We start from the raw sequence: 27,253 nt of genomic DNA on the forward strand, positions 1-27,253 counted from the left end.
TTGCAAAGAGTCAGTTTGACTCAGCGACTGAACTGAACTGAGACTAGTTCAAGAATCTTTGCTTTGAACTACTTCCTAATTTCCAGATATATATACATATATATATATATATTCCCAGATATATATTATATATATATATAATATTATATATATTATATGCCTATGTGTCTGCCTTTCCTTCTAGTAATAAGTTTATCAAGGGCTTTGTTTATTTCTTCATCTCTGGCATCTAGCCCAGGGCCTGGAAGATAATAGAAATTTTAATTTTGATTAAGGGAATTAATGAAAAACTGAACACAACCACTCTGTCATAAGAGCAGATCAAAACACCCCATCATTTCAAAGGAACAAGGGCTAAGACAAAAGAAAAGTGGCTATGCCTATTTATGCTCAGGAATGGAGCATGGAGGCAGGTATTTCTGTATCATGACTTCCTGATGGCTTTGTCCAAGGGTTTCAAAGCCACGACTCTTTCTTCATCTTCCCTCTTGTCCTCCCTCCCTCAGTTCCCCTCTACTCCGCCTTCCTTGTTCCCTCCTGTTTCTCCCTTTCCATTGGTTTGGTCACATTATGCATTGAAAAATCAAGGAAAGGGAGCGACTATATTCTGAGTGTCTATCATGGGTCAGCACTATGGTAAGAGTATGCGTGTCCTACGGCTGCTAAATGACTTACTACTGGCGTAGCAAGGGAAAATAGCGCACACGGATTACCATACAGTTTAGAAGGTCAGAGGCTTCCCTGATAGCTCAGTTGGTAAAGAATCCACCTGCAAGCAGGAGGCTCTGGTTCGATTCCTGGGTTGAGAAGATCTCCTGGAGATGGGATAAGCTACCCACTCCAGTATTCTTGGGCTTCCCTTGTGGCTCAGCTGGTAAAGAATTCGCCTGCAATGTGGGAAACCTGGGTTCGATCCCTGGGTTGGGAAGATCCCCTGGAGAAGGGAAAGGCTACCCACTCCAGTATTTTGGCCTGAGAATATCATGGACCGTAGGTCCTTGGGGTCACAAAGAGTCGGACACGGCTGAGTGACTTTCACTTTTACTTTTAAGGTCAGAAGTCAAAATATGTCTCATTGGGCTAAAATCAAGGCGTTCTCAGGGCTGCGTTTTTGTCTGGAAGCTCCGGGGGGAATCGTTTTCTGTTGCCTTTTCCAGCTTCTTGGGGTTCCTTTCATTCTTTGGTTAGTGTCCCCTTTCTCCACTTTCAGGTCCAGCAGCGGCAGCTTGGGTCTTTCTCACATGACATTACTACATCACATCTCTTTCTCTAAGTGCTCAGTTCATTCTTCCATTTGTAGGGTGCCGGGAGCCAGCGTGAGGAATTCCACCCGTGACAAGGTCATGTGGCAAGAGCTCTGATGGCAAGGCTAATCAGACCTCAGGTTTTCCCCCTGGAATTTCCTTAACATGTACCCCAACAAAAACCCCAAAATCTGCCGGCTTTTGTGCTCTGCTCTTCCACTTTTCTGATATTCTCTGGAAAAAAGTCAACTCAGGGCTTTAGTCTTCTGCATTTGAAAGGGATGTTTCAGTTAAAACCCCTCTGATTGCTCTCTAGCTTGCCTAACAGGTTCCCCAGACCTCTTACAGCTTGTGAATTGCTCACAGCCCCACAACTGCCAGAGGCACAAAGCTTGAAAGCATCTTAAAGATACAGAGCCTTTGCTAAAGAGTTAAAAATTATATTGGTAGAGGGTTTTCACTGTTGACTCAATGACTGCTGCCAGGCCTCCATATTCTTTATCTTTTAGGCACCTGGGAGGATGTTAATCAATGTAAACGGGATATGGAAAAAGATATATAGTAGTTTTGATGTTAGCAACACTAGACTTTTGAGTTAATTACTTTTCTCTTTGTTATATGTCACTGCACTCGTCTTGTATCTTTGCTATGTAAGAATGTAACTTTATTTAGTGCTTTCTGAGAATGGCACCAGACTTTGGGAAGATCAACACAAATAAGTCTTCTGGTTGACAAACCCTTATCAGAAAAAAGGCTGTAAAATGTTAATTGGCCCTTCTTATCCAGAAGATGATGTAAATCACCTAAGACTTGTGTATACAATTAGGTATGCAGAGAGAAAAGCCTGGTTTTGATAAGGGTCTGGACTGCTAATGCTGCCTAACTTTGTGTTACCCATTGATCTCCATGTTGTATTAAAAGTGTAAAAGGCCTTCTGAACAATAGAGGATGGAGCCCAGTCGCTGGACTGGTTTCCCCCGTGTCTCCTCTTTACTCTAATTTCAGGCTCAATTCCCATCTGGGGCGTGGAGGTTCACTATGTCTACTTACTTGTCCTGGCTTTTATGATCTGTAAGAGAGAGAGCCCAAGGCGGGACACTCTCCGATATTCAAATGGGCGCCGGCGACCTAATGTAGATGGTGCAAGCTCCTTGTCTGGAACTTTATTGGTTTTCCACGTAACCCAAGTTAATCAGCCTCTTCTCTCCACTTAATTTTCCTACTACACTATTTCTTCCTAATCCAATCTTATATTAATAAATAAGTTTTCCTCGCAGACTCCGTCCACCCTTCGAATTCCCTGGATCCACCGGGGCTGGACCCCGGCAGTAGGGATCTTTGTGATTACATGAAGTCCACCTAATCCAGGGTAATCACTCTATTTTAAGGTCAGCTGATTTTCAACCTTAATTCCCCTTTTCCATGTAGCATGCCATACCCACAGGTCCCAGGGCTTAGGGCATCTAAGGGCATCTGTTGGGGACCATTATTCTGTCTAGCAGATAGCATTTTTTTCTTGCATTATCTCATTAAATTCCCCTAGTGACTGTATGCATGAGTGGTAGTATACTCATTTAGAGAAAACAGAGAGGCTGTTCAAGGTTAAGTAACTTGCCTGAAGTCAGAGAAATGGCCACATAGGCAGAACTCAGGCTCAGATTAGTTTGGGCTTGTTGTCCCACATTTTTCCAGATATACACAGCTACCCTTTCAATAATTTGAGGAAAAGATACTGAGTAGCATTTAATTAGAAATGAGGTCTAGAATGCTGGTTTCAAATTGTGTATGAGGCAACAGCTGGACTTGCCAAACTGGAAGTATTCTCTCCCTTTATCTTCCTAAGAATCACAAAATCATTGCTCAGCATCTTACATTAATGGCCAAGAAGGCGGCAGGTGTTCTGGGTCCGGAGGCTGTAAAGCAGCAGGAATGTTTCAAGGGGGTCAGACTTCGGGAGGATGTAGATAGCATGAACTGACCCTCACAGTGAACACGTCACTATAGGCATGTGACTGTGTGTGTGTGTGTGTGTGTGTGTGTGTGTGTGTGTGTGTGTGTGTCCTTGAAGCACTTCTTTTCTCTGTGCTATTCCTATGGGCAGTGTGCCTTTATAAACCTTTCCAGGACTCAGGGTTTTTGGTCCCTGGCAGGATAAAGAATCAGTCAAATACATTGCTGTAACATTTTTATACCCTGCAAGTCAGAGATAGTAGCCTTTCTTCCCCACCAATCTAAGCCCCTCCAAACTGATTCCAGTAGAGCGATTTTGACAAGAGTAAACCAGAGGTGTTTTGTGGTGAGGATAAAGTAACTGTCCATCTACCCTAATAGCAAAAAGCAAGCACATCAGTGAAAGGAAAACAACAAGGGGCCGGGAGACACTAGCAGGTCCACCTGGAAAATACCAGTTAGAAGCTGACTTAAGAGAGGATGAGATCTGAGGTTGTTCACAGCCTGCTGAGATAATTATTTGTGGCAGTAAGTTTCTCTCCTTTTATTTATGGCCACTTTTGAATACAGCTGTGTTCAGCTTTTCTTCAGTTCTGCTATTTCTCCCTGGCCTCTGGGACAGTCTATGATGCTGTGGCAGAGAGAAGCCTCTGCCCTGCGCCCCCAAGTCTAGTGTGTCGTCAGCCAAGTGTTGCTGTAACGAACAGCCTGGAATCTTGGCGACCACACTTGCATGTGGAGTTTCCTTGCTGGGCAGCTCTCCCAGGTGCTCGTCCTCTACACAGTGACCGATTCCCGGCTCCTTCCTGCTGGATGACTCCACCACCCTGGGAGTCCTCCCTTCCTGTTGTCCCAGGTGGGTAAGAGAGGGCATCTCAGGGGCCAGGACTAGTGGTGAAAACCCTTCCACCCTCCTTTGGTTGGCAGTGCTTTATCACGTGACCAGAACCGCTGTAGTATTGCCAGGAGCACATAGCTGTGGGTGCCATGATGAAAAATAACTAGAGAGTCATGACAAGGAGAGTTCTTTGCTTGGAAAGCATATTGCCTGAGTCTAAAGTGGGGGTTGCAAACTCCGATGCCTAGAGGGCCAGACAAGGGTGTGAGTTCGGAGCAGAGGCAGAGGGCGTGCTGTAGGCAAAGGCCGCTCAGAGAGAAGCGCTCGATATAACATGATAATTTAGCTTCTATGACAGACCGCTCTGGCTGAACTAACCACATCTGCTGGCCCGATCCATCCCATCTGCTGCCAGTTGGCAACCTGCAGTCTAGGGCAGGAAAAAAAAAAAAAATCACTTTTCTGGAAGCAAAGTCTAAAGTTGGCTATATTCTTGAATCAGCACCTGTCAGGACAAACATAAACTCTTTTTGAAAGAGAAGGCTCTGAACAGCAACACAGAAATGGAAGCTAAAAAGAGAAGCGGGCATCGAGAGTATGTTGTCAGAAGTCGCTATCCACGTGTAAGCTTAGGGCAGTGGCTCTTGCCATAGTGGACAGGGCCCTGAGCTGTTATTCTCAAGGACGGTCAGTTCAGTTCAGTTCAGTCGCTCAGTCGTGTCCGACTCTTTGCGACCCCATGAACCACAGCACGCCAGGCCTCCCTGTCCATCACCGACTCCCGGAGTCTACCCAAACCCATGTCTTTTGAGTCAGTGATGCCATCCAACCATCTCTTCCTCTGTCATCCCCTTCTCCTCCTGCCTCAATCTTTCCCAGCATCAGGGTCTTTTCAAATGAGTCAGGAATGCTTGGTGTCCTGCAAAAGCAGCACAGCTCAGCCCACAATAGGCCCTGTGTTCTCGCTGGGCAGCTGACCCCAAGTGCACATTCCCTCCTGCTCTTCTATCTGAGTCAGGTCCCTGCTGTTTCCCACTGATATTTCTGAGCACAGTCTATCCATTGAACAATTTTACAGCAGCAGTGAAGTAGCATTTTGATGATATTTGTCAGTGTCTCATCCTGGGGAATATCGGTGAATCATATGTATTGGTCTAAATGTGATGTAGAGAAATGATAATAATAATGATGATATAAAACATTTATTGAGCAATTACTATATGTCCAGTACCATGGAGGGCTCTTTATAATAATTAACTCACTTAATCTTCGTAATAGCCTGTAAGATACTATCCTCATTTTCTGCTGAGGAAACTGAGACAGTTACCAGTTACAACTGGTAACTGGCTGCTGGTAAACTGGAACTGTACAGAACCAGTGTGGTTCTGCCCTATGTTTGTAGTCTGTCTGAGCATAAATCTGCTTTCATAAGCAGGCTAATAGTAATTTTCACATAATAGAAATGCTTTGGCTATCATAAAATTTGATCATTGCTGAGCTTTCAAAGGTGTATCGGTTGCCTGTTGTTTTTGAGGTGCCAACTAAGGCATAAACGAACAGAGGAGCCATACAGGCAGACCGTTACTGCCCGGACTTTGCAAGCACATTTGCAATGTTGCTCATAGTGTGTATTCAGGAAATGTTAAAGTGCATATGGGGAAAAACATGTCCAGATAGCCTCCTTAAAACAGTGACACCTGACGATCCTGGGGAAGGGGCTGCCTACTTATGGAGTACTGTCCAAGTTGCTGTTGTTCAGTCTCTCTGTTGTGTCTGACTCTTTGTGACCCTATGGACTACAGCACGCCAGGCCTCCCTGTCCATCACCGTCTCACAGAGCTTGCTCAAGCTATGTCCCTTGAGTCAGTGATGCCATCCAACCATCTCATCCTCTGCCATCCCCTTCTCCTGCCTCAATCTTTCCCAGCATCAGGGTCTTTTCTAACAAGTCAGATCTTCACATCAGGTGGCCAAAGTATTGGAGCTTCAGCATCAGTTCTTCCAGTGAATATTTAGGATTGATTCCCTTTAGTATTGACTGGTTTGAACTCCTTGTAGTCCAAGGGATTCTCTAGAGACTTCTCCAGTACCACAGTTCAAAAGCATTAATTCTTCAGCAGTCAGCCTTCTTTATGGTCCAACTCTCACAGCTATGCATGACTATTGGAAAAACTATTGACTATACGGATCTTTGTTGGCAAAGTAATGTCTCTGCTTTTTAATGTCTGAGTACTCATCTTAAACCACTGAGGGATATTCCACAACCAAACTCAATGCTATTGAAATTGAAGACATGTAAATTCACAGCCAAATACTATTTACAGCCAAATCTGCTAAAAATTCAAGTGAAGTGAAGTGAAAGTTGCTCAGTCGTGTCCAACTCTTTGTGATCTCATGGACTATACAATCCATGGCATTCTCCAGGCCAGAACATTGGAGTGGGTAGCCTTTCCCTCAAGGGGCAATAGCAGTAGCTACAACATTCTAACACTACTGCCCAGTCAGACGTTCAACTTTTGCAGAGCTTTAAATTAGTCTGGATTCTTTTGAAAATGTGGTCTTGTCATTTCAGAGATCCGTTACATGAAACCCAGAGAGGCATAAAGGAATTCACGTGAAAGCAAAGTATGTGTCAGTTAAAAAGATTCCTCTGGCTCCTCCATATTTACCCAGCTAATTCAGACCCATCTTTGAGATCAAAGCAAAAATGTTCCTTCTGTGGGTTTGCTTTCTTTGATTCCTCTAAATGATGTTAGACTCCCTGGCTCCCAGCTTGTCCATGCTCCTGAAGAGACCCATGATTTCCTTTCACATTAGATTCTAATTTTAGTTAATCAACTAATTAATGATTTGTTAATGCCTCTCACCTTTTCTAGTCTATGATAACAGCACTCTTGACTGCTTATCCTGTGCAGCACTGTTCTAACTGCTTTATATGCATCATTCATTCCATTGGACCCACAAGGCCATTGTCATTGCACATCATTTTACCTACATGAGAAAACTGAGGCCAGAGTGATGGGAAGAAATGCAAAATCGCACAGTCGGTAAAGGGCAAAGCCAAGAATGAACCAAGTCAAATGACTCCGGAGTTCATGCTTTTAACAACTGTGTGACAGGGCTGCTCTGTAACAGGACAACACCTAGCCAAGCGCTCACTGAATCCCAGGAGTTTAACAATTGTTTGGGAGCAAGTGAATGGATGGACACAAGGAGGAGGATGTGAGTGAATTACTTGCCTGATTCTAACCCTGCTAAGTCACTCTTGCCCAGGAAAGTGCTGTGTGTTCATATTGCCAACCACTTAACCTGAACCTTGACTGGTGGATGGAGTGATCCAAGAATTTGCAAAAACAAAACTGAGCCTCTGAGAGTTCTTGCACCACTCCCACTCTCCCTGAGGGCCTGCAGTTGGAAATGGCTTATTTTCCCTTTGTGCTTCCAGAGGAATCCTGAATAGATCCCGCCAAGAAGCCAGGACAGAGACTGAGCCACAGACAGATAAACAGCAGGAACGCCACTCACCTGTACTTTCAGTCGGTCCTGGATGCTTAGCTCAGCATCTCTGGAGAGATGTCATCTACCTTAGCTTCTCTGGGATGACTGGTTTCCTGGTCTGAGATTTGAGGGAAGAATTAGCTGATTAAAAGGTTAATATGTAATTGTAGGCACACAGTGCCTGGGGAAGACCCTCGACCATTTGATGTTTAACTGAATTAATGTTTGCCAGTTATAGATTTTCTGCTTGTAAAATTGCCAGCAAATGATTCTGAGTCCTAAATCTGCATTTTCTGTGTGTACCACCTGGGATGTCAGTGTTAACAATTGTCTCAGAAGCGACCTACCCAGACCCTGCTCTCAAGGCAACAGAGAGATTTACACGCAGAAATGCTCAGATATGGGACTACAGCATCCTTCCCCCTTTGATTTTTAGAAGGGTGATGTCGGTCAGGGTGGGGACTTTCCCATCTCAATTCATATGCTGTTTCTCAGGCCACCCACACTGTGAACCCTGGGAGATTGATTCTTGCTCTTGTTCGTTGGGTTCAGTGCATTTCAGAGAGCTGATATTTAGAGAGAGGCCCTGGTTCCACAGCTTCCAACCTTTCACACACTCCTTTGAGTTCGCTGGTGGGGACAATAATGAGTTTTCAACAGCCTGTGTACAGTGGTTAAGAGTTTCCATTGTGGTATCAAAGTTTAGTTTCCCAAGAAGCAGACACTGAGTCAAAGACTTGAATGCAAGGAGTCTTATTTTGAGGGTGATGTCAGAAAAATAGCAACAAGGGATGAGAAAATGAGCCAAGGAGACGACATCTGATGCGCGATGAGATATCAAGCTAGATACCACCATGGACAGTTGGTGCTCAGGTCCAAGTGGGAGAGAGAACAGTTGCCTCTTGACTCTCTCACCTGCGGGTGAGCACAGAGCAGCTCTCCTGGTTGCAGTGATAGTTTGGGGATGTGGATTTCTAAACACTGCCTGCTGGCACCAGACTCAGTTAAAGCAGCATCCCATGGGTTTCAGAGAAATATCCCAGACAAAGGCTTGCCTGAAGGGTGGGAGCAGAGCTCTGTCAAAATCGGAGGACACTTAAACCTGGATTCAGTTCCTGGCTCCACCCATCCTAGCTGTGAGATTTGAAGCAACCGTTAACCTCTAGAATGTTGGGGGGCTTTCCTGGTGGCTCAGATGGTAAAGAACCCGCCTGCAGAGCAGGAGACCCGGGTTCAATCCCTGGATTGGGTGGATCCTCTGGAGAGGAAAATGGCTACCCACTTGTATTCTTGCCTGGACAATTCCATGGACAGAGGAGCCTGGTGTGCTACAGTCCATGGGGTTGCAAGAGTCGGACATGACTGAGTGACAAACACACACAGAATGTTGGGCCCCTTGTTGGTTAAATGTGTTTTATAACATGCTGAGTACGTCATAGTGCTGCTGTGGAGATGAGGTGTCACTTAACTTTTATGTTCCAAATCATATAACCTGAATTTTTGACTTCTTAGTGAAATGCTCTAAGAATTTGCAAAGACAAAGCTGAGACTTCAGAAGCAATTATAAAATTTTAATTGCCTAATAGCAATTAACTATTAACTAAAGTAAAAAGAAAGGGGTAAAATTAATTTTAATAGTGACTTAATTTAGTCTAATCTGTAAAATAGCATATTCGCATGTAATCTATATACAAATCATTAATTATACATTTTACTTTATTTTTGTTTTCGGTATTTAGTCTTCAAAATTCCACATGTACTTTCTGCTGACACTTTCAGCATGGCTACATTCCAGGTGCTCAGAATCCATGGGTGGCTCATGGCCACCACGTTGCACTGTGAAGGTCTCAGGCCTTGAATTCTTGTTAGAAGTAGCTTCCGGTGAAATATCTCTGCTTTCCTCCTCTTCATCAGGGACAATGATCCTTTGCATCTATGAAAGTGAAGTTGGTTTTCGCTCAGGCATCATATGAAATTGACAGTTTCTGTAATGAAATTTCACACATGGAAAACCATAGTGAGATTCTAAGCAGGTGTAAAAATCTGACGAAGTTATTTCTTTAACTGCAACTTAATGGAAACTGCAACAGCTGTTCCCATTTGCGTGTTTTCCAAGTCTCATTGCCAAAATGAATGGTTGGCAGCCACAGGAGAAGTATCAACTTACCTCTTCATTTGAGAAATGAAATTAAAACCTCAGCTCATTTCTAAAAGTCACAGATTTGGTAAAAAGTTAGCAGGGCAAACATATAAGCTGCATTAAAATATTGATGGCTTTGGTTTTCTCAGGTGCTGCTGCTAACATCTGCAGAAGATTTGGACTGCACTCCTGGATTTCAGCAGAAAGTGTTCCATATCGATCAGCCAGCTGAATTCATTGAGGACCAGGCGATTTTAAACTGTAAGCAACGTCACTCGATGGTGCTTTTGGCCTATTCACTGATGTTTAAGAATGTCCCTCAGTATACAGTATTCCCTAAGCTAAGAGTTTTCTGATCATTTTTCTAATGTCACTGTTTGCCCCAGGGTGGAAAGTCTTGAATTAGGGCTTTGTCAGCTTAGAGGTGAAACGAGTGGTGTGTATCTCTTTGTCACATTTGATCACCAGTGAGCACTTCCTGATTGCTCCCAGGAAAGGGGACCATCAGCTCCCACCATGAGTGCTGACCTATGCAAAGGAAATGGAATGCCCCATTTTCTTTGGGCAGATCCTGAGAACAGACCGTTGCCTTCCTGTGGATTGCTGTTCTACCTGGATTTCTCATACATAGCACTGGATAAAAATAACATCCAGAGCAAAAGGTTAGCTTCTAGGAATTTTTAGGCATAGGAATTTAAACTCTTAAGACTAATAAGATGGTTTTCTGAAAGATTCAAAAGCTCTACTGGCTATTTTGTGGATTGAGCTCAAATCCCCCCAAATTCCAATTGATTTCCTTAAAATATGCCACCCTCAGATCTGTGGTTATATCATCTTCCTCTTTTTAATGCCAATATTATTTTGTTTTATCTGGGGCATGGAGTGCATTGCTAGATGCAAAACAAGCATGGTTTTGTTTTAGCACAGCGAATTTAAAATTGATGGTAGACGAATAACCATTTAATTGCAGGCTCTTGAGCCCCATTCTTTAACATTTGGGAGTGAAGCATATAAAAGCGGTGGTTTAGTTTGGTCCGATGCTCTGTGCTCCCTTTAGGGAAGATAACTGTACACTTGCCCTATGGTCCCAGGTTTGCCTTCCGGGCTGACTGTATTCCTTCCCTCCTGTGCTACGTGGCGAGCATGTTTAAACGGAAGGGGAAGAATGTTCAGCCGGCTCACCTGGACTGTTCTGTGAGGCTGGAACGCATTTGAAGGGTCGAAAGGAGCACAGTAATGAAGATGCAGTGTTGAGGATCGAAGGAGCCCAGCAAGGGGAAGCCCATGCATGTCTTGATGCAATTATGGCAATGAAATCATTTTAGTGATTAGGGTCTATAATGACAAGGTGCAGGGCTGGCACAAGGAGTGAAGCCCAACATGTGGTTTCATTGTTAATCTGATCCCTGATGTGACTCCCGGGTCAGGCCCTCAGGAACTCTCATTTGTCTTTTGATTCTTCTATTTATCAGAATCAATATATTTTAAATGGAACTTGGCTTCAGAGAACCATTTTTTCTGGCTCTCCTCTCCTCTCATCTGCATCATCTCCCTCTCTTCTCTCTCTCTCCTTTCTCTTTTTTTTCCAAGTGATTATCCCAAATGGCATCTATATTAACATGTGTGGAAATGTGAAGCCACCCTGAGTATGGAAATTAATAGAGTTGGTATGCAAAGCAGGCCCATAAATGTGATTGCTTCTGTAATCTTCACGACACCAAACAGCTTTTAATTTACCTCTGAGAAGCTGGAAACAATCATACTTTGGGGGATCTTTTTAATTTAAACTAGACCATCCTGTACATTCCAATATTACAGTTTTGTGTGTGTCTGTGTAGGTTTTTTATTTGTTTTAATCCTCTAGGTAATTTAGTGGGTTATGGTTGTTGATTCTGTGTAAGCTAGTAAAAGTGAAATGGAACTGGGTTGATTATCAATGAGAGCACATTCAGTAAAAGTTGGTGATTTGAGGATATTTAAAAATTTATATGTGATTTTGTAAGTGAATTGTTGGATCAGCAAAATCTGGCCAGCCTCCTCCCCTGTCAATGAAACTGTGGGCCTATATGTATTACTAGGGGAGAAAATGGACAAAGAACAGATGTGGGCTGCTATTTTTCAGTTTATCTCAAAACAGTGAGCATAGGTTGTCATGCTGCTGCTGCTGCTGCTGCTAAGTCGTTTCAGTTGTGTCTGACTCTGTGCAACCCCATAGTGTGAATAAGGTTAATTATGCCTAAATGAAGAAGAAAGTTTTCACGGAGCTGAGAATGCCTACTGGCTACTGGTTGGGAAAAGCTGGATTTCCAGAAGTAATAACAATGTGTTTTGCTCTATTCAACATGCAGGAGGAAATAAAAAGTCCAAAACTTTGAACAGACTTTTTCCCCAAGCAACCAACATCTTACATCTCCCTCCTTCCCTTCTCATTCTTAGTTTCTTTCATGCATTTCCCTGTGGTCTGACACAAGACCTTTTCTATTTCTGAAAAATGTGATTAGCCAAAGAGCCAGTGAGTGGTGCATTCTCTCAGAATGAAGATCATATTGTCACAAGGGTAACATCTGGAGGAAAAGTGGGAAGAATCAAACAGAATCAGTGGTTTAAGCATACTTAGATATGTGAGGTCACTGCCAAGATCCTGGAAATGGTTAGGGATCATTCAGTAATGTGTAAATATAAGCTGATGATCTAGGTAAAAACAGAGGTTAAAAGAAACCAGGTTAGTAACAGTACCTTGAACTCCTCCTGTGACACTCCAGTTTTTCTCTTTGTCTTTGTAATATTTTACGAGAGCTTTGGCTTCCAGTCATCGTGAATTTTTGTCTTGCAGAAAGTATAAAATACAGCATAATCAGTCAATTGATGTCCACACTTTTCACCATTCTATAAACTTGTCTGAAAGTGTTATCTCTTTGCCTGGCAGACATACTATATCTGCTCACACGCCAGACTTATATTCAACCAATTCTGTGTTCAGTGTTCAGCACCTTCCAGTAAATGTTTATTCTGTCCACGACTTCCTTCTGTCTTTGTTCAGACAGTAATATTTCCTTTTATCTTTTTTCATCTTTCTCCTTAATTCTCAGTGACTTATCTTTTTCTGTTTTAACTGTTACTAATGGTCACCTCCGCTCCTTTTATTTCCATAATATTTTATTCACCGCTCACTCCGATACATCTTTCCTTCAGTTGTTCTAAAGCCTTTTATTTTCCTCACATCCAAATAACTCTTTATTCTGCTCTCCTTTCCAGTAACTAGCTTGCTTTCGTCTTTAAAGGGCCATTTTTCAACAAGCTTCTAGGATCAAAACATGGCATCCCACTATTTCTTCTAAAGTAACCAAGGGAGCTTTATCGCTGTATCTTTCACAGTGTGATGCAAAGGCCCCAGCTCAGGAGCACTTGGCTCCATCTAGTCTTGAAAGGTGAGCTGGGAAGATGTGGTTATTCTCATTTTCTGTGAGAAGTACAAGAAGAAAGGGGAAGACAGTTTAAAAGGCAGAAACTCAGAAAGGAGACATCTGCTCATGATATTTGGACTCAGGGAGGGCTCTGCCAGAGGTTTGCAGGTTGCAGGCGGTCCTTCGAGGCCTCCAAGACCCAGAATTCTCTTAAACTGGTTGATGAGGCTGCTTCTCCTGCAGTGTGAAAATCATGCGATTCTGGTAGCCACTATCTTGGTACCACGAGATTTGGATAGTGACCCCGGTTGCAGCCTCCCAGGCTCCAGAAGAAGAGTTGGCCTGGAAAACTGACCAGCCAACCAGCTGATGTGGACAAAGACCAAGTGATAAGGCCCTGACTATCTTGTGTCCTAAAAAATTACAGAATGGAACACTCTGCCCTGCTCTAATCAGCTCAGACAGACCTTCCTGGCACCAGGGAGGGATCTGTTTGCTAAGGGAACCATAGCTGGCCTCCCACGCAGGAACTTGAGGAAGCAAGTTGCTCCCTGCTTGGTCCTGCATATTTGGCCAAGTCATCAAGCTGGCAGAGAGGGGGCCAAGGAGAAGGGTGGAGAAGGGTGGAGAAGGCACCACGGATGTTTAGCCACTAGAGCTCAAAAGGGACATGGATTGTTTCTGTTCACATTCTTGGCCAGACCTAATCACAGAGCCAAGCTAACTGCAAGAGAGGTTGGACATGGAGGAACTCAAGTACGGACGTGAGCTCACCGCCTCTGCACAGATCCTAACACAGCCAAGTGACCCCAGTCAAAAAGAGACTCCCGAAAGAGGCCGCTGTTTCTGACTAGCTTTGGTCAACACGGGGATGAGACAAAGACGGTCATTCAAACAGGACAGGAGGTCATGCCCCTGGGACTTCCTCCTGCTTTTCTCGTCTGCTTCCCACTGAGCAGAACAGCTTCTTCACTGCCTCCTCTTAGAAACACCCAGGCAGGGACCTTCTGATAGTTCTAGTAAGGATGGGCCCCGATTGCATTCTTCTGATGATTATCGTATTGAGGTTAAGGTCATACAGTTTAAAACTCACTAGAGTCGGCTAGAGTTCAAACAAATGACATATTCCCATGTTAGCTGCGTGGCAATGAGTGAGTTATCCAAATCCTGCAAGTCTGAATTATTGCATCTCTCTAAGAAGGATAACCACAGTTTTTAACTCTAGAGTTAATGCAGTGATTGATGGAAAGATGCTTAGAACATAGTTGTGAGTTAATGGAAGCTGGTAGTAGTATTTCTATTATTCTTGCCATTGCTGTTATTATTATTGTTGTTGCTGTTAGTATTATTATTATACATAGATCTTCGGTTTGGTATCCTTATAATGGCCATCTAAACCTGAATTTCGGAGAAGGCAATGGCGCCCCACTCCAGTACTCTTGCCTGGAAAATCCCAGGGACGGAGGAACCTGGTAGGCTGCCATCCATGGGGTCACACAGGGTCGGACACGACTGAAGCAACTTAGTAGCAGCACACCTGAATTTAGCAGACAAATCATGGCCATTAAAATCTGAAGAGATTAAAGAAGAATCTAAAGCAACGATTCTAGGATTTGAATTTCATGGACCAGTAGAATTTTTTAAAAATCTCTAATTGATAGGAGTGTATTTTACAACATTTTTCTTAGTCTGAATATGAAAAAAAGAAGAAAAAGCAGGCTTATGAGTGACATAAAGTGAGAATACCTCTGTTTGCTTTGCCCAGACTTTTAAAATGTCATTGTTATCAAAAAACAAACAAAATAGGAGTTAGGACCAATTACAAAAGAGAAGTCAGTCTTTGAGTAAATTTATATTGTAAAAGCTGCCCCAAATATTTTTGTTTACCTCATTTTGTGGGAAACCACTGATTTAAGGTATAGAGAACTTCCAGAAAATGTAACAAGTGTGCCCACATTAGGGGCAGATGTTGGGAAATTTAAAAGGCTCCCCTAGAGGTGACTGGTGCAGCATCTGCGGCTTTCATAGGTGATATTTACTGCATGTTTTCTAAGTGTGGAGTGTCACCTTGAACCTCATAACAGACCTTAAGGGAAAAATATACTCATGTGCCCATTTCACAGGTGAGGATACTGAGGCTGGACTAGGCGAGGCCATTTATCCATGGTTGTATTGCTTGTAACTGGTGGCATCAAATTTTGGATCCAGGGTTCCTGTGTTCTGGCTCTTATCCAGAGTCCCATGGTTTTGTGGCCTTGTAGCTTTTGTTGATGTTGGTGATGATCCATCAGGGAAATTTGCCGCTTAATTTTCCCATCTATTTTTGTCAGTCTGGATGAAATAGAAAATTTCTACTGCATTATGTTTTTTCTGTTCATAGACAAGTTCATTCTTCCTCTGTAACATGGGAAATGTATCTATTTTGCTTATTTTGAATGGGCCCAGTGCCAGATTGCCCATGACCCTATACTCCTGGCTTTTGGCCTTTCACCTGTGTTTCTTTCACCAAAATGTTTCTTGGTCATGCCACCTTGACACTGACCTTGGTTGGTAGCCAGGTCACCCATGGAGTCCATGGTGTCCAATTAATCATATTTGTACTTAACATACATGAGTCATGCCTTTTGAGGGTGTTTTTAATTGACTATAAATCACACAGGGAACTTGAAAAATGAAGGCAATTAATGAAAAAGCAATGTGAGAGGCGTTTTGCATCCTAACTCAGGAAATACATCGCCAGTGAATTAAATGTCAAAACAAAGGCCCTTTTGACCCTGCTAAAAAGGTTTCATTTGAGTGGTAGTAAATGGATGAACTTTCCAACCTGGCAGGTGGAGGAATTCCTGTTTCTTGAGTTCAAGCTGACTCGGGATTCTATCTATGTATATCCTCTCTCCTTGAGAACTTCCTAAGGTCTTTTGGTTTTCAGTTTTAGTGATTTAAAAAATGGAAAAGAAACTAATGATAATTTCCTTTCCATTTGCTGACTGTCCTCTGTACTATTAACTTTCATGTTCTTTCAGGTTGGGAGACTGATTAACTGATTAGTGAAATTATGTAACATGACCTGTACTACAGTATACATAGATCTGAATAGGTTGGAGTTACAAGTGGTCTATTTGTTTTAAACTGTCATGATATACCGAGGAAAATTATTCTGGCGTCACTTAATTCACTCCATCATCATGAAGGTGATTATCCTTCGGGTCTGAATGCGGACTCCTGTTTACATTCATGACTTTTTACTATATGTCAACAGAATCCTATAGAAAGGTAATATTTTTACAGGTTTGCTCCCCACCCACCACCACCAACATAACTGTGACGGTTGACTAATCAGTTAGTTAATATTTATTATGATCCTCATAAATGCATTATATTAGTGCCTCATCTCGTAAATGTAAAGTGATACAAAATGATTGCAGACTGAAAGGAGCACATATACACACCAGAGAGGGGTATGGTAAAGTACTTAGAGATCTTCCATTAGACCAGGGTCCGAAGCTGTGCTTCGAAGATTGGGAAACATGAGGTAACAGGCTCAGAGGGCCTTAGGAGAAGAGGAATGGGGATATGGGTAGAGCGCTCTTGGCATAAATTTTCCTATCAGTGGGATGAAAGGAATAAATAGACCAGAGGAATCACATTGTCAGCTCATGGACTAAATATCCCACAGATATGTCCTGCTTGTCCTGTTTGGCAGCTCAGTGTAGGAGTCTGAAGTGTTTAATGAAAGGAATTTGTTGTCAACATTGAGAATTTCATTTTTAAAAATTCATGACTTCTGGGAAGTACTGGGCCTCCAGAATATAGACCCCAGAGGCAAATGAATCACAGTGGTAGCAGCCTCAATAGGCTGTTCTGAGGATTAAATGCTCAGGTCTGTACAGGGCTCTGAAAACTCTGCGGGAAGTAGTATAGCAATAACAGTAGCTGAGGCCTTCCTGGTGGTTCTCCAGCCCCCACTGTCTTCCTGTCAACTAATCAGCTTCCTCCTTTATTCCACCTGCCCCTTGTAGGTATCTACATTTACCTCCGTGAAGTCACCCTTGCTCCTGAGACAGGTGTGCAGGTCAGATGATACGCTCCAAAGACCAAACACACATGTTGTTTGTATCACACCATTGCTGTCTTTGACAGTAGCTCTTACTGGTGGTTAGGGAAGCGGAGGACACTACTGAGAGACGCAAGGGCAGGGAATGGCTGGCATTGACTGAGACTTTGCAATCTACCTTCAGTGTTTTGAATCATCCACACAGGGACTAGGTGAAAAGGGGAGCCATGTGATCAGCGTGGCTGGCTTTCTGGAAGTTCAGAATAGGACACGGATAAGAGAGAACTGCTGGGGAGGCTCAGGCTTACATGGAGCCATTTCAGAAGATCTGAGATGGGATGGAAGGGAGGCATGTGGAAGGAGACCTGGTCAGTGGAGAAGGCAGGATGGTTAAGAAGTAGCAGAGTAAGAAACAAGGGTGAGAGCAGAGCCCCAGGCAATTCCCAGGGTCTAGACTGGGGGAGACATCTAGAAGACAAGTTTTCTAAAAGAGTGCAGAATCCCTGAGTCTGTTCCAGCTCAAACACTAACCTGTATGACCCTTTTCCTCTCTGGACCCCTGTTTCCCCATTTGTATAACGAGGATCTATTAGGGTTATTTTGATTGGATTCTAAAGTTGATCGGATTCAACTCCAACTGGCTTTAGGAAAATGACAAAATAGTCAGCTCATGTAATTGAACATCTCAAGGTCTGATCTGGCTTCAGGAACACCTGGATCTGATGCTGTAATAATATCATCAATATCACCATTCTTCAGCCCTGCTTTATATAGTGTTGATGCCCCTCAGTGTCAGACGGGTTTCCTCCAGGATGGCCACCAGAAGTTCCAGCCGTTCATTCTGCCAGCTTAACAACCCAGAGCATCTCTGTTTCCAAGTATCCCAGCAAACACTCCATGGCTAACTCTCTGGGTCCAGCTTGGGTCACGTGTCTATCCCTGAACCAATCAAGGCATCCAAGAAGATTTGGGCTGGCAAAAGTAGGAGAGTTCACTGTGAGGGTGTTCTTTTTGTCACTGTTCCTTCACCCAGCCGTGCCCAACTCTTTGTGACCCCATGGACTGCAGCACACCAGGCCTCCCTGTCCCTCACCATCTCCTGGAGTTTGCCCAAGTTCATGTTCATTTCATCGGTGATACTGTCCAGCCATCTCATTCTCTTTTTTTTTTTTCATCTCATTCTCTGACACCCTCTTCTTTCTGCCCTCAGTCTTTCCCAGCATCAGAACTTTTCCAATGAGTCATCTGTTCACATCAGATGACCAAAATAATGGAGCTTCAGCTTTTGCATCACTCCTTCCAGTGAATATTCAGGGTTAATCTCCCTTAAGATTGACTGGTTTGACCTCCTTACTGTCCAAGAGACTTTCAGGAGTCTTCTCCAGCACCATAGTTCAAAAGCATCAATTCTTTGGCATTCTTTCTGCCTTTTTTATGGTCCAGTTCTCACAACTGTATGTGACCACTGGGAAGACCATAGCCTTAAATATACGGACTTTTCTCAGCAGAGTATTGTCTCTGCTTTTCACCAGTGTCTAGGTTTCTCATAGCTTTCCTGTGAAGAAGCAGTCGTCTTCTGATTTCGTGGCTGCAGTCACCGTCTGCAGTGATTTTGGTGCCCAAGAAGAGGAACTCTGTCACTACTTCCACATTTTCCCCTTCTATTTGCCATGTAGTAAAGGGACCAGATGCCATGATCTTAGTGTTTTTAATATTTAATCCTAAGCTGGCTCTTTCACTCTCCTCCTTCACCCTCATCAAGAGGTTCTTTAGTTCCTCTTTGTTTTCTGCCATTAGAATGCTATCATCCGCATTTCTGAGGTTGTTGATGTTTCTCCCGCCCATTTGGATTCCATCTTTGGGCTTCCCAGGTGACTCATTGTGTAAAAAAATCCACCTGCAATACAGGAGATGTAGGAGATACCAGTTTGATTCCTGGGTCAGGAAGATCCCCTGGAGGAGCGCATGGCAACCCACTCCAGTGTTCCTGCCTGGAGAATATCATGGACAGAGGAGCCTGGCGAGCTACAGTCCACAGGGTAGTAAAGAGCTGGACATGACTGAAGTGACTGGGGGTGTTCTACTCTATTGCTAAGGTCCCTTTCAGGACTGACATTCTATGACTGCAGGCTATGCTTCATGCATGAGAATTTTTAGAACCTAGCACATGCGCACATTGGAAACGTCTCTTAGGGGGCAGGGATGAGGACAACCATCATGCCAGCTTTCTCACTGGTGATGCTGGTGAGCAGATTGCTTAATTAAGACTGTCAAATTCTAAGTACTGCCATATGGCCTCACTCTTCAACCTGTTGAGTGTCTTCATTCACATGGTTCTGGAGCTGATATAAATCTCTTTTATTTCTGTTTTTCTTCAAGGGGTTAAGAATTCAGGAACACACAGGTGTTACAGGAACATCTCCTAATTTAAGGTGTTAGAACCACATGAATTGAGCTGCTTAATGAGTGCGACATCAAAACATAAATTGGACAAGATTCAGCATGTCTTTAAATAGTGTGAGAAGGCAGAAGATCTTATTATTCTATAATAGGTCAAATCCACACATATTCTAAAAATTATGATGCCTTCTGTCTGTCCTTTTTAATCTTAATTTTCATGGAAATTTTTGTTGGCTTGAAAGCAAAAGGGCAAGAGGTGGAAACACTTGCCAGTCAGAATATCCCCAGGCACTTTTTGTATTTGACCAAATTTGCATTCTCTTTTTGGAGGCAGAAATAGGGGATAGGATAGGAAAAGACATACATGGAGTCCCATTTGTTTAACCAATTATTGAAGAATTGTAGTATGGTCACATCCCTTATGCCAGACCCTATACTAGGTACAAGGGGTAAAACTTTGAACCAAAATTCTAGAAAAGATGCCTTTTATATTAGAGCTTTCATTTTTATGGAATGAGAGAGACAGCCATGATAGAAATAAACGTCTAAGAAGACAGAAAAATTACACGTAAAATGCTGACGATAAATACTATGAAAGAAATAAGAGGAGGTTGTGTGATAGAGATTTCTGGATGGACGTGATAAAATAGGTGGCTAAAGAAATTCTGAGAACCTGAGCCCTAAACTAGGAGAAGGGACCGATCAGGTGGAGACTGCGTTTGTAAGCCTTTAGGCAGAGGGATCAGGTAAAGCCCTAAAATGAGAACAGGTTTCTAGTTTGAGATACTCTGATCTAGGAAAGGACTTTCCTGATAGCTCAGTTGGTAAAGAATCCGCCTGCAGTACAGGAGATCCTGGTTAGTTTCCTGATTCAGGAAAATCTGCTGGAGAAGGGATAGGCTACCCACTCCAGTATTCTTGGGCTTCCCTTGTGGCTCAGCTGGTAAAGAATCCGTCTGCAGTGCGGGAGACCTAGGTTGAAAAGGGCTATCATTTTATCCATTTCATCAAATCAACCGCCCTATAAGGTAGGATTCTAAATCCCGTTTTAGCAATGAAGGCATGAAGGTTGATTTAAAGATCCAATATCTCAAAAGAAGTGTCAGCAGTGGAAAAGGAGCTCTGACTTTCTGACCCTGCCTGTTCTCTCCACGTGGAAAGCTGTATCCACTTTCCTCTCACAGAAATGCTCCAGTCCTTTCTGTGGAGAACAGACTGGGGCACCCGTGAACCTCTTGGGGCTCTTGGGATGGGCTCCTGAGTCGGTTCACTTGTGTCCATCACTTGCCGCATGGTGGTGTATCCAGTCACTCAAGCTCTCGGCTCCTCAGTTTTCCCATCTGTAGAATGGAAGTACTGTTTCGAGGACTGATGACTCAAGATAACATTTGCAAAATGTTAGGAGAGTGCCTGTCACTTGGGGCACTCTACATAAAGGGGGTGTGTGTGTGTGTGTGTGTGTGTGTGTGTAGTCTCTTAGTCGTGTCCGACTCTTTGCAACTCTATGGACTATAGCCCACCAAGCTACTCTGTCAATGGGATTTTTCAGGCAAGAATACGGAAGTGAGTTGCCATTTCCTACTCCAGAGGATCTTCCTGACCCAGAGATGGAACCTGCATCTCCTGTGTCTCCTACCTTGCAGGCAGATTCTTTATCAGCTGAGCCATCTGGGTTGATTTTATCATTTAAAAGAATGAGGCAAAGGAGGGGAATTCTGCAGAATGATGCTGTTGGAATGGGCAGTGCCAGCGTTTACTGAAGGCAGGACAGGGGACTTGCAACCCTCACCGTGACGCCTCCGAAATAGGACATGTGTTCTCCCTACTTCCTCCAAGTCTCCACACCACCACCTCCCAATGCACACACACTCTGCTTCCTCGTTTGTGAATCTCTTTGGGTTACAGATTAAGAGGATGTTCCCTGGAAAGTATTTGAGAAGTGATTCTTCCAAACCTTAGATCCAGATGTGTTTTGGAATTTAGAGAAAGCTAGTAACGTGTATATGCTGTATATTACCCACTCCACCAGGGGGTTCTGGGGCAGCCCCTGTAATAAGTCAGATACGTCTGCAGTAGCACATATGGATATCTACCCTAAGCAGGCTAACTGAGGACAGCAAATATCACCATGTCTGTTCAGGTTGGGTTTTGCTACCTAATGAGTTACAATGGACACTTTTCATATGCAGAGCATCTTGGATTTCTGAGTTCCAGGCTGCCCTCCTCAGGAGAACATTCCCCTGAAAATTTGCAGACCTCAGTTCCGCTGAAACATTCAGCTGGCCCTCCAAACCGCAGCTGCTTCTGGGGCAGCAGAGTGTGCTGGGCCACCAGCCACCAGATCCCAGCCACCTCCACACAATCCCGCTCCTCCTTGCGAGCAACTTGGTAAATGACGTCTTGGCAGGACACCCCTGAAAAGTGTCCAGCTGCTGCACCAGCTTATTTCATCCCCATCTGAAGCCCCAACAGTTGTCAGCCATCCAGCTTCCTCTTAACTGCGCCAGTCAGCTGATTGCAGAGACCTCCCAGAGGATCGATTTTTAGCTAAAACTGGTCTTAATTTTCATACGTATACATCAAATTCCGTGGGGGCAGGGGGGATTCCAAATGAGGAAACACTGATTCTGAATAACATGAAAGAAATAATTAGTGCTTGAAAAACAGTTCAAAATATGAGTCAAAACCTCCAAGGAATATGGTTAGCACTGCATTTTTCAGTGGAAGGAAGTTTGTCGAATTAGAAACAGAAAGAGAGAGGGTGAGTGGGGATAAATCAAGCTAGAAAGGGAATTCAGCATCAAATTCTAGGCGCTGAGGAAGGAAACTGAAATTAAGGGGCAACCAGGATTGTCAGGTAGATGCCCACGGGGATGTGGCCCAGGCGTCATTCCCATGGTCTGAAGAGGCGTCGAGGGAGGGCATGGGCTAGTGATCCCTGGTGGCCTGCAGTGGCTTGAAATAAGATTTTGGTTCCCCAGCCAGAGGTTGAAGGCAGGCTGCAGTAATGAGAGCACTGGAGCACTGGACTACCAGGGCCTGTGACAAGGTCCTGGCCTATTGGCTGTGTAGAAATGAACTTCCACGAAGGGATGGGAAGTAGTGAAAAAAGTAAAGCGCTTATTAGAAGGAAAGAGTACCTGTGCATAGACTCACTTGGGCGGGCTCAGAGAGAGGGAGTCGTGCCCTCGTGTAGTCTGAATCACTGATGTGGGGGATTCCCACTGGGCTGCTTCTGATCAGTCATCTTGCTTTTGCCCAGCTTTGAGTCCCTATTGGGTTTCACTCAGAGTCTTCCCCTGTGTGCACATGCATCTCTGAGCCAAGATGGATTCTAGTGAAAAGGCCTATGGGTAGGTTGACGTCACCTACTATGATGTCATGAAGGTAAAAGTGAAAGTTAGCTGCTCACTTGTGTCTGACTCTTTGCGAGTCCATGGACTGTAGCCTACCAGGTTCCTCTGTCCATGGGATTCTCCAGGCAAGAATACAGGAGTGGATTGCCATTTCCTTCTCCAGGGGATCTTCCCAACCCAGGAATCGAACCTGGGTCTCCTGCACTGCAGGCAGATTCTTTACTGTCTGAGCCGCCAGGGAGGCCCTGGTGGTCCCCCGTCCCTTTCTGACCCTCGAGGAGCCGTTCTGCGCCTATGTGATAGGAAGGTCTACTTGACTTTGAGAATGAGAAATAAGCAGTTCCTTTACCCCTTACGTCTTCCTGTATCTCTTATCCTCCCTAAGCTGTTGAGTTTCACCCACCTCCCCTCCATTTTTTTTTTCTTTTTTGAGAAACTTGCAGTAGCTTCAGCATGCAAAAGTTAGCCACCTTTCCATCTCACCTGGGGGCTGGAAAGATCTGAGCCTGCGCAACTCCAGCCTTGCCTTTCTTCTTGAAAAGTATTTTCTTTTTTCTTCTTTTTCCCTTATTCTTATTTTATTCTTTTTAATTCTGCTGAGCTCATAGGAAATAAGACAGAGTAAAATGCTTGGAAACATAGGCGCTTGTAAACTATAAAGCTCTGAACGTAAAGGCAGTGGGCTTTCTGAGTAAAGCCAAACTTTCTGAGACTCAGAACACCTTCCTGCCTTGTCTCTGTCCAGCAGCAGCCCCCTGTCTCCTCACCCAGGCTAAACAGGTCTCAAGGTGGGTGGGAACCTCTCCAGGAAGTCCTGAGTTAGCTCTACCTAAGGCTTACATTTACAGTGTAGAAAGCCCTTTTCCCTCTTGGTAAAGCCAGGCTTTCAAGACTTTTGTTTCACTGAAGTCTTTAGGCTGAATATCAAATCTTTCACCCTCTTTGCATTCCTGATTCAACACCCTAATCTTCCCTAAGGCAACAGATGCCTCTGGCAAAGAGCAGGGAGGTCAACTAGGAAAATCTGAAAGGAAGAGCAACCAGGAGCATTTCCATAAAATGGACCCTGTTACACAGGCGCAAACCCAGGCTGACAGGAAGGCAGGAAGCCACTCATAAGCACCCAGGAGTTGAGAGCTGAAAGCATGATTCTGGAATCTCTCCTGGTGGGTTGGGCTTCGGGCAGCTGCCCTACTTGGTCACAGTGTTGTCTGGGGCACCAGCATTGGTGGAGGGATCAGTGCTGCCCATGGGTGGGGAGGTGGAGATAGGGGCAGCCTGTAGGGAATTTACAAACCTCTAAGAGGCTGTTGGCGAATTGAACACAAAAAGCCAAATATTTTTGTCTTTACCACTCCGAAGCACTAGGATTCTGTCTTTAGCATTTATGCTCATATAGCCATCAAAAGATAAATAAATAAAGGCTGCTAAGTCGCTTCAGTCGTGTCCGACTCTGTGCGACCCCATAGCAGCCCACCAGGCTCCCCCGTCCCTGGGATTCTCCAGGCAAGAACACTGGAGTGGGTTGCCATTTCCTTCTCTAATGCACGAAAGTGAAAAGTGAAAGTGAAGTCGCTCAGTCGTGTCCTACTCTTCACGATCCCATGGACTGCAGCCCACCAGGCTGCCCTCCATCCATGGGATTTTCCAGGAAAGAGTACTGGAGTGGGGTGCCATCGCCTTCTCCACTAGCAGGCATCACTTAAGTATGTGAGACTGAGACATTTAAAAGCAGGTCAGGTCTGAATTTACCGAGCTTTTTAAAAAGATAAATAAAGGCAGCAAACTGTCTTTGAAATGTTATGTGAGCTGCTAACTTCTTTGAAGACACAAAGATCTCTATTGTGCGTGCCTGCTAAATCACTTCAGACATTTTCAACTCTTTGAGACCTCAAGGACTGTAGCCTGCCAAGCTCCTCTGTCCATGGGATTCTCTAGGCAAGAATACTGCACTGGGCTGCCATTTCCTCTTTCAGGGGATCTTTCCAACCCAAGGGTCAAACCCATGTCTCTTATGTCTCCTGCATTGACTAGTGGGTTCTTCACCACTAGCACAACCTGGGAATTTTCTCAAGCTCCCCTGTTTGCTGACACAGTCCCCTCCCATCCTGTAACCATAACACCAGCTACATCCTTGATCTAGACTTCCAGGACATTCCTCCTCCCCATAGTCAGCTCCCACCATCTCCATATCTTTCCTGGGAGAGGGTCAAGCATTGCTTGGGGTTCTGCAGACCTGGCACAAGCTTGTTGCCATCCCAGTGCTGGTTCTCATAGTATCTGCAGCAGGCAAACACCCAGGCTCTGGGGTCTGAATGCTTGGTTTTAAATGCCAGCTCTAACCCTTACTAATGGTGTTCTGGGGTAAGTTATTTAACTTCTCTGAGCGTTCATTTCTTCCAAAAGCCAAGCATACAATGAGGTGCTAAAGATAAATTTGAGGCTGACACATAGACACTGCTTAGTGAAGGGTAGTGATTTATAGCAATTAATGTAATTTGATTATAGGCCCCCAAAACTCACTTTGAGCTCCATGAGTAAATGATATATGTTGATAATGCATATAGAGTTTGTTCAGCCTCTTCGTATCACTACAAATATTTTTCACTTTGCAATGGGAGTCACTCGACTATTCACAGCAACATCCTCCTTCTCTTCCTACCCACAAGATCACCCTCAAACAGACTCTCGGCACCAGGCCCTGGTACCTGGCTGAGGGATCTGAGTGTTTTTAGTTTATTATTAAAATGTTTGCCATTACATTTACATAGTTCCCTGCTGGGTTGATTGCTTCATATATCGACAGTACTAAAGTGGATACTGAATGTTTTGCCTGCCAAGGGCCTTCATCTAGCTCAGCCTGAGCATATATAAAAGTGATTTGAATGGGAGCGTTTGCTCTATTATTTTGGTGATGGATTTAGGGAAATGGAAAGTAGCAAATTGCTTTGTTTTTGGATCTGTGCCAGGTCCATCCTGGTTATGGATAACACTTGCTTGGTTGATTGAAGAAGGCCAGCTGCTGCTCTAATAGCCTGAATCAATGGCCAGCCGTGCCCTTTAGCAAGCATGTCATGTTCGCTGTAGTGAAAAGCATCTTATAATTATGAATTAATAACTTTTCTATTATATATCAATATAATGCTATACTTTACAACTTGACCAGCCCTTCCATACTAATATTGAAATTAAGGTCAACTCCACTTTTATGATATCCTTCAGAAGATTTACACGGAACTCCTGGCTTTAGCTGAAGGAGTTCACACTCAAAACCTCAGTTTCCACAAACAGGGTGAGTAATTCCCATGTCCTGGGGCTGTGAAAATTCAATGAGAGAAAGACTATGAGAGCGTTTTTTTTAAGCCTTTAAGCCCTCTGATGTCCAGTGCCTCTTTGGGGAAGACTTTCCTCTGTTTGTGTTGACTCTTTCAAATGGAATGTTTCCAACATCAATCTCAAATGATCTGTTGTTTTTCCTTATTGTGTGAAATGTGTTTGGAAGAGACGCATGGCCAAGGTTGATTCAATGACTGGGCTTACCCAAGACTTATGTGAAAGCAACTGAGTCTGTTGAGACTTCAGCCAAGGCAGTTCCATGGAGGACCAACCATTAATGGCTGTCCCCAAAGGCTGGGGAAAGAAATTCTTCAGTCCTGAAGAGGAGTCTGAGAGGGGTGTTACAACATTCCTCTCAGCTTAGGAAGAAAATAAAGCCACTGAGATAGTGTCTCAGCAGCTTCTCACTGCTGCCCTTGGAGACAGACACCCACATGTCTAGTGCTGTTTCCTGGCACGTGGGTGGGAAGGGGAGAGAAGGCTGTCTGGCTGCTCACCTGTGGAATGCCGCTGATCACCTGGCTGGCACCCCCACGCATCCCCTGCTCTTCGCAGCTCCCACCCGGGGGGCACTGCCCTGCAGCCACGCCCACTCTCTGTGACAGCACTTGCTCTTTAAAAAAACTGTAATTCCGTCTAATTTTTATCTTTCTGGAACTTATCTTTCAAGTTTCCTAATATTAACTTTCATATGTGATTATTTGTGTGTGTATGTTCTTAGGAATCTCTGTTTGTATTAATTCAGGTCTAAGTGAATTTTCAGCTCAGTCTGCCATTATAAATAAAGTAGTATCAAGTGCATGCATTTTAGTGTATAAAAATGCAAATTTTTTAAAGCAGAAGATGAAAATTTTGAGGTTATATTTAAATGAAATAAGGATAGAATTTTCTAAAGGAATAAATACAGTAACTAGAATACTGAGGTCATAAAAATAATTTTCTTGATCCATTCATCCAAACTCTTAAATAAAGGCAGAATTAATCAGGGACTTGGAATTGGAAATTGATTCCGGCTCTGGTGGAGTCTGTTGCT

The 27,253-nt window shown here is 43.9% G+C and overlaps 1 protein-coding gene across 1 annotated transcript in view; it reads left to right on the forward strand.

The window, feature by feature from the left end:
* CDH13 (cadherin 13) overlaps positions 1 to 27,253 on the forward strand; it is a 1,024,384-nt gene that overhangs the window by 205,734 nt on the left and 791,397 nt on the right. The window contains exon 2 of the mRNA XM_052655824.1: positions 9,820 to 9,931. Coding sequence (XP_052511784.1) covers positions 9,820 to 9,931 — 112 coding nt within the window. The remainder of the gene's footprint in view (positions 1 to 9,819; positions 9,932 to 27,253) is intronic.

This window comes from Budorcas taxicolor, chromosome 18 (genome assembly GCF_023091745.1).
Source record: "Budorcas taxicolor isolate Tak-1 chromosome 18, Takin1.1, whole genome shotgun sequence".
Classification (NCBI taxonomy): domain Eukaryota; kingdom Metazoa; phylum Chordata; class Mammalia; order Artiodactyla; family Bovidae; genus Budorcas; species Budorcas taxicolor.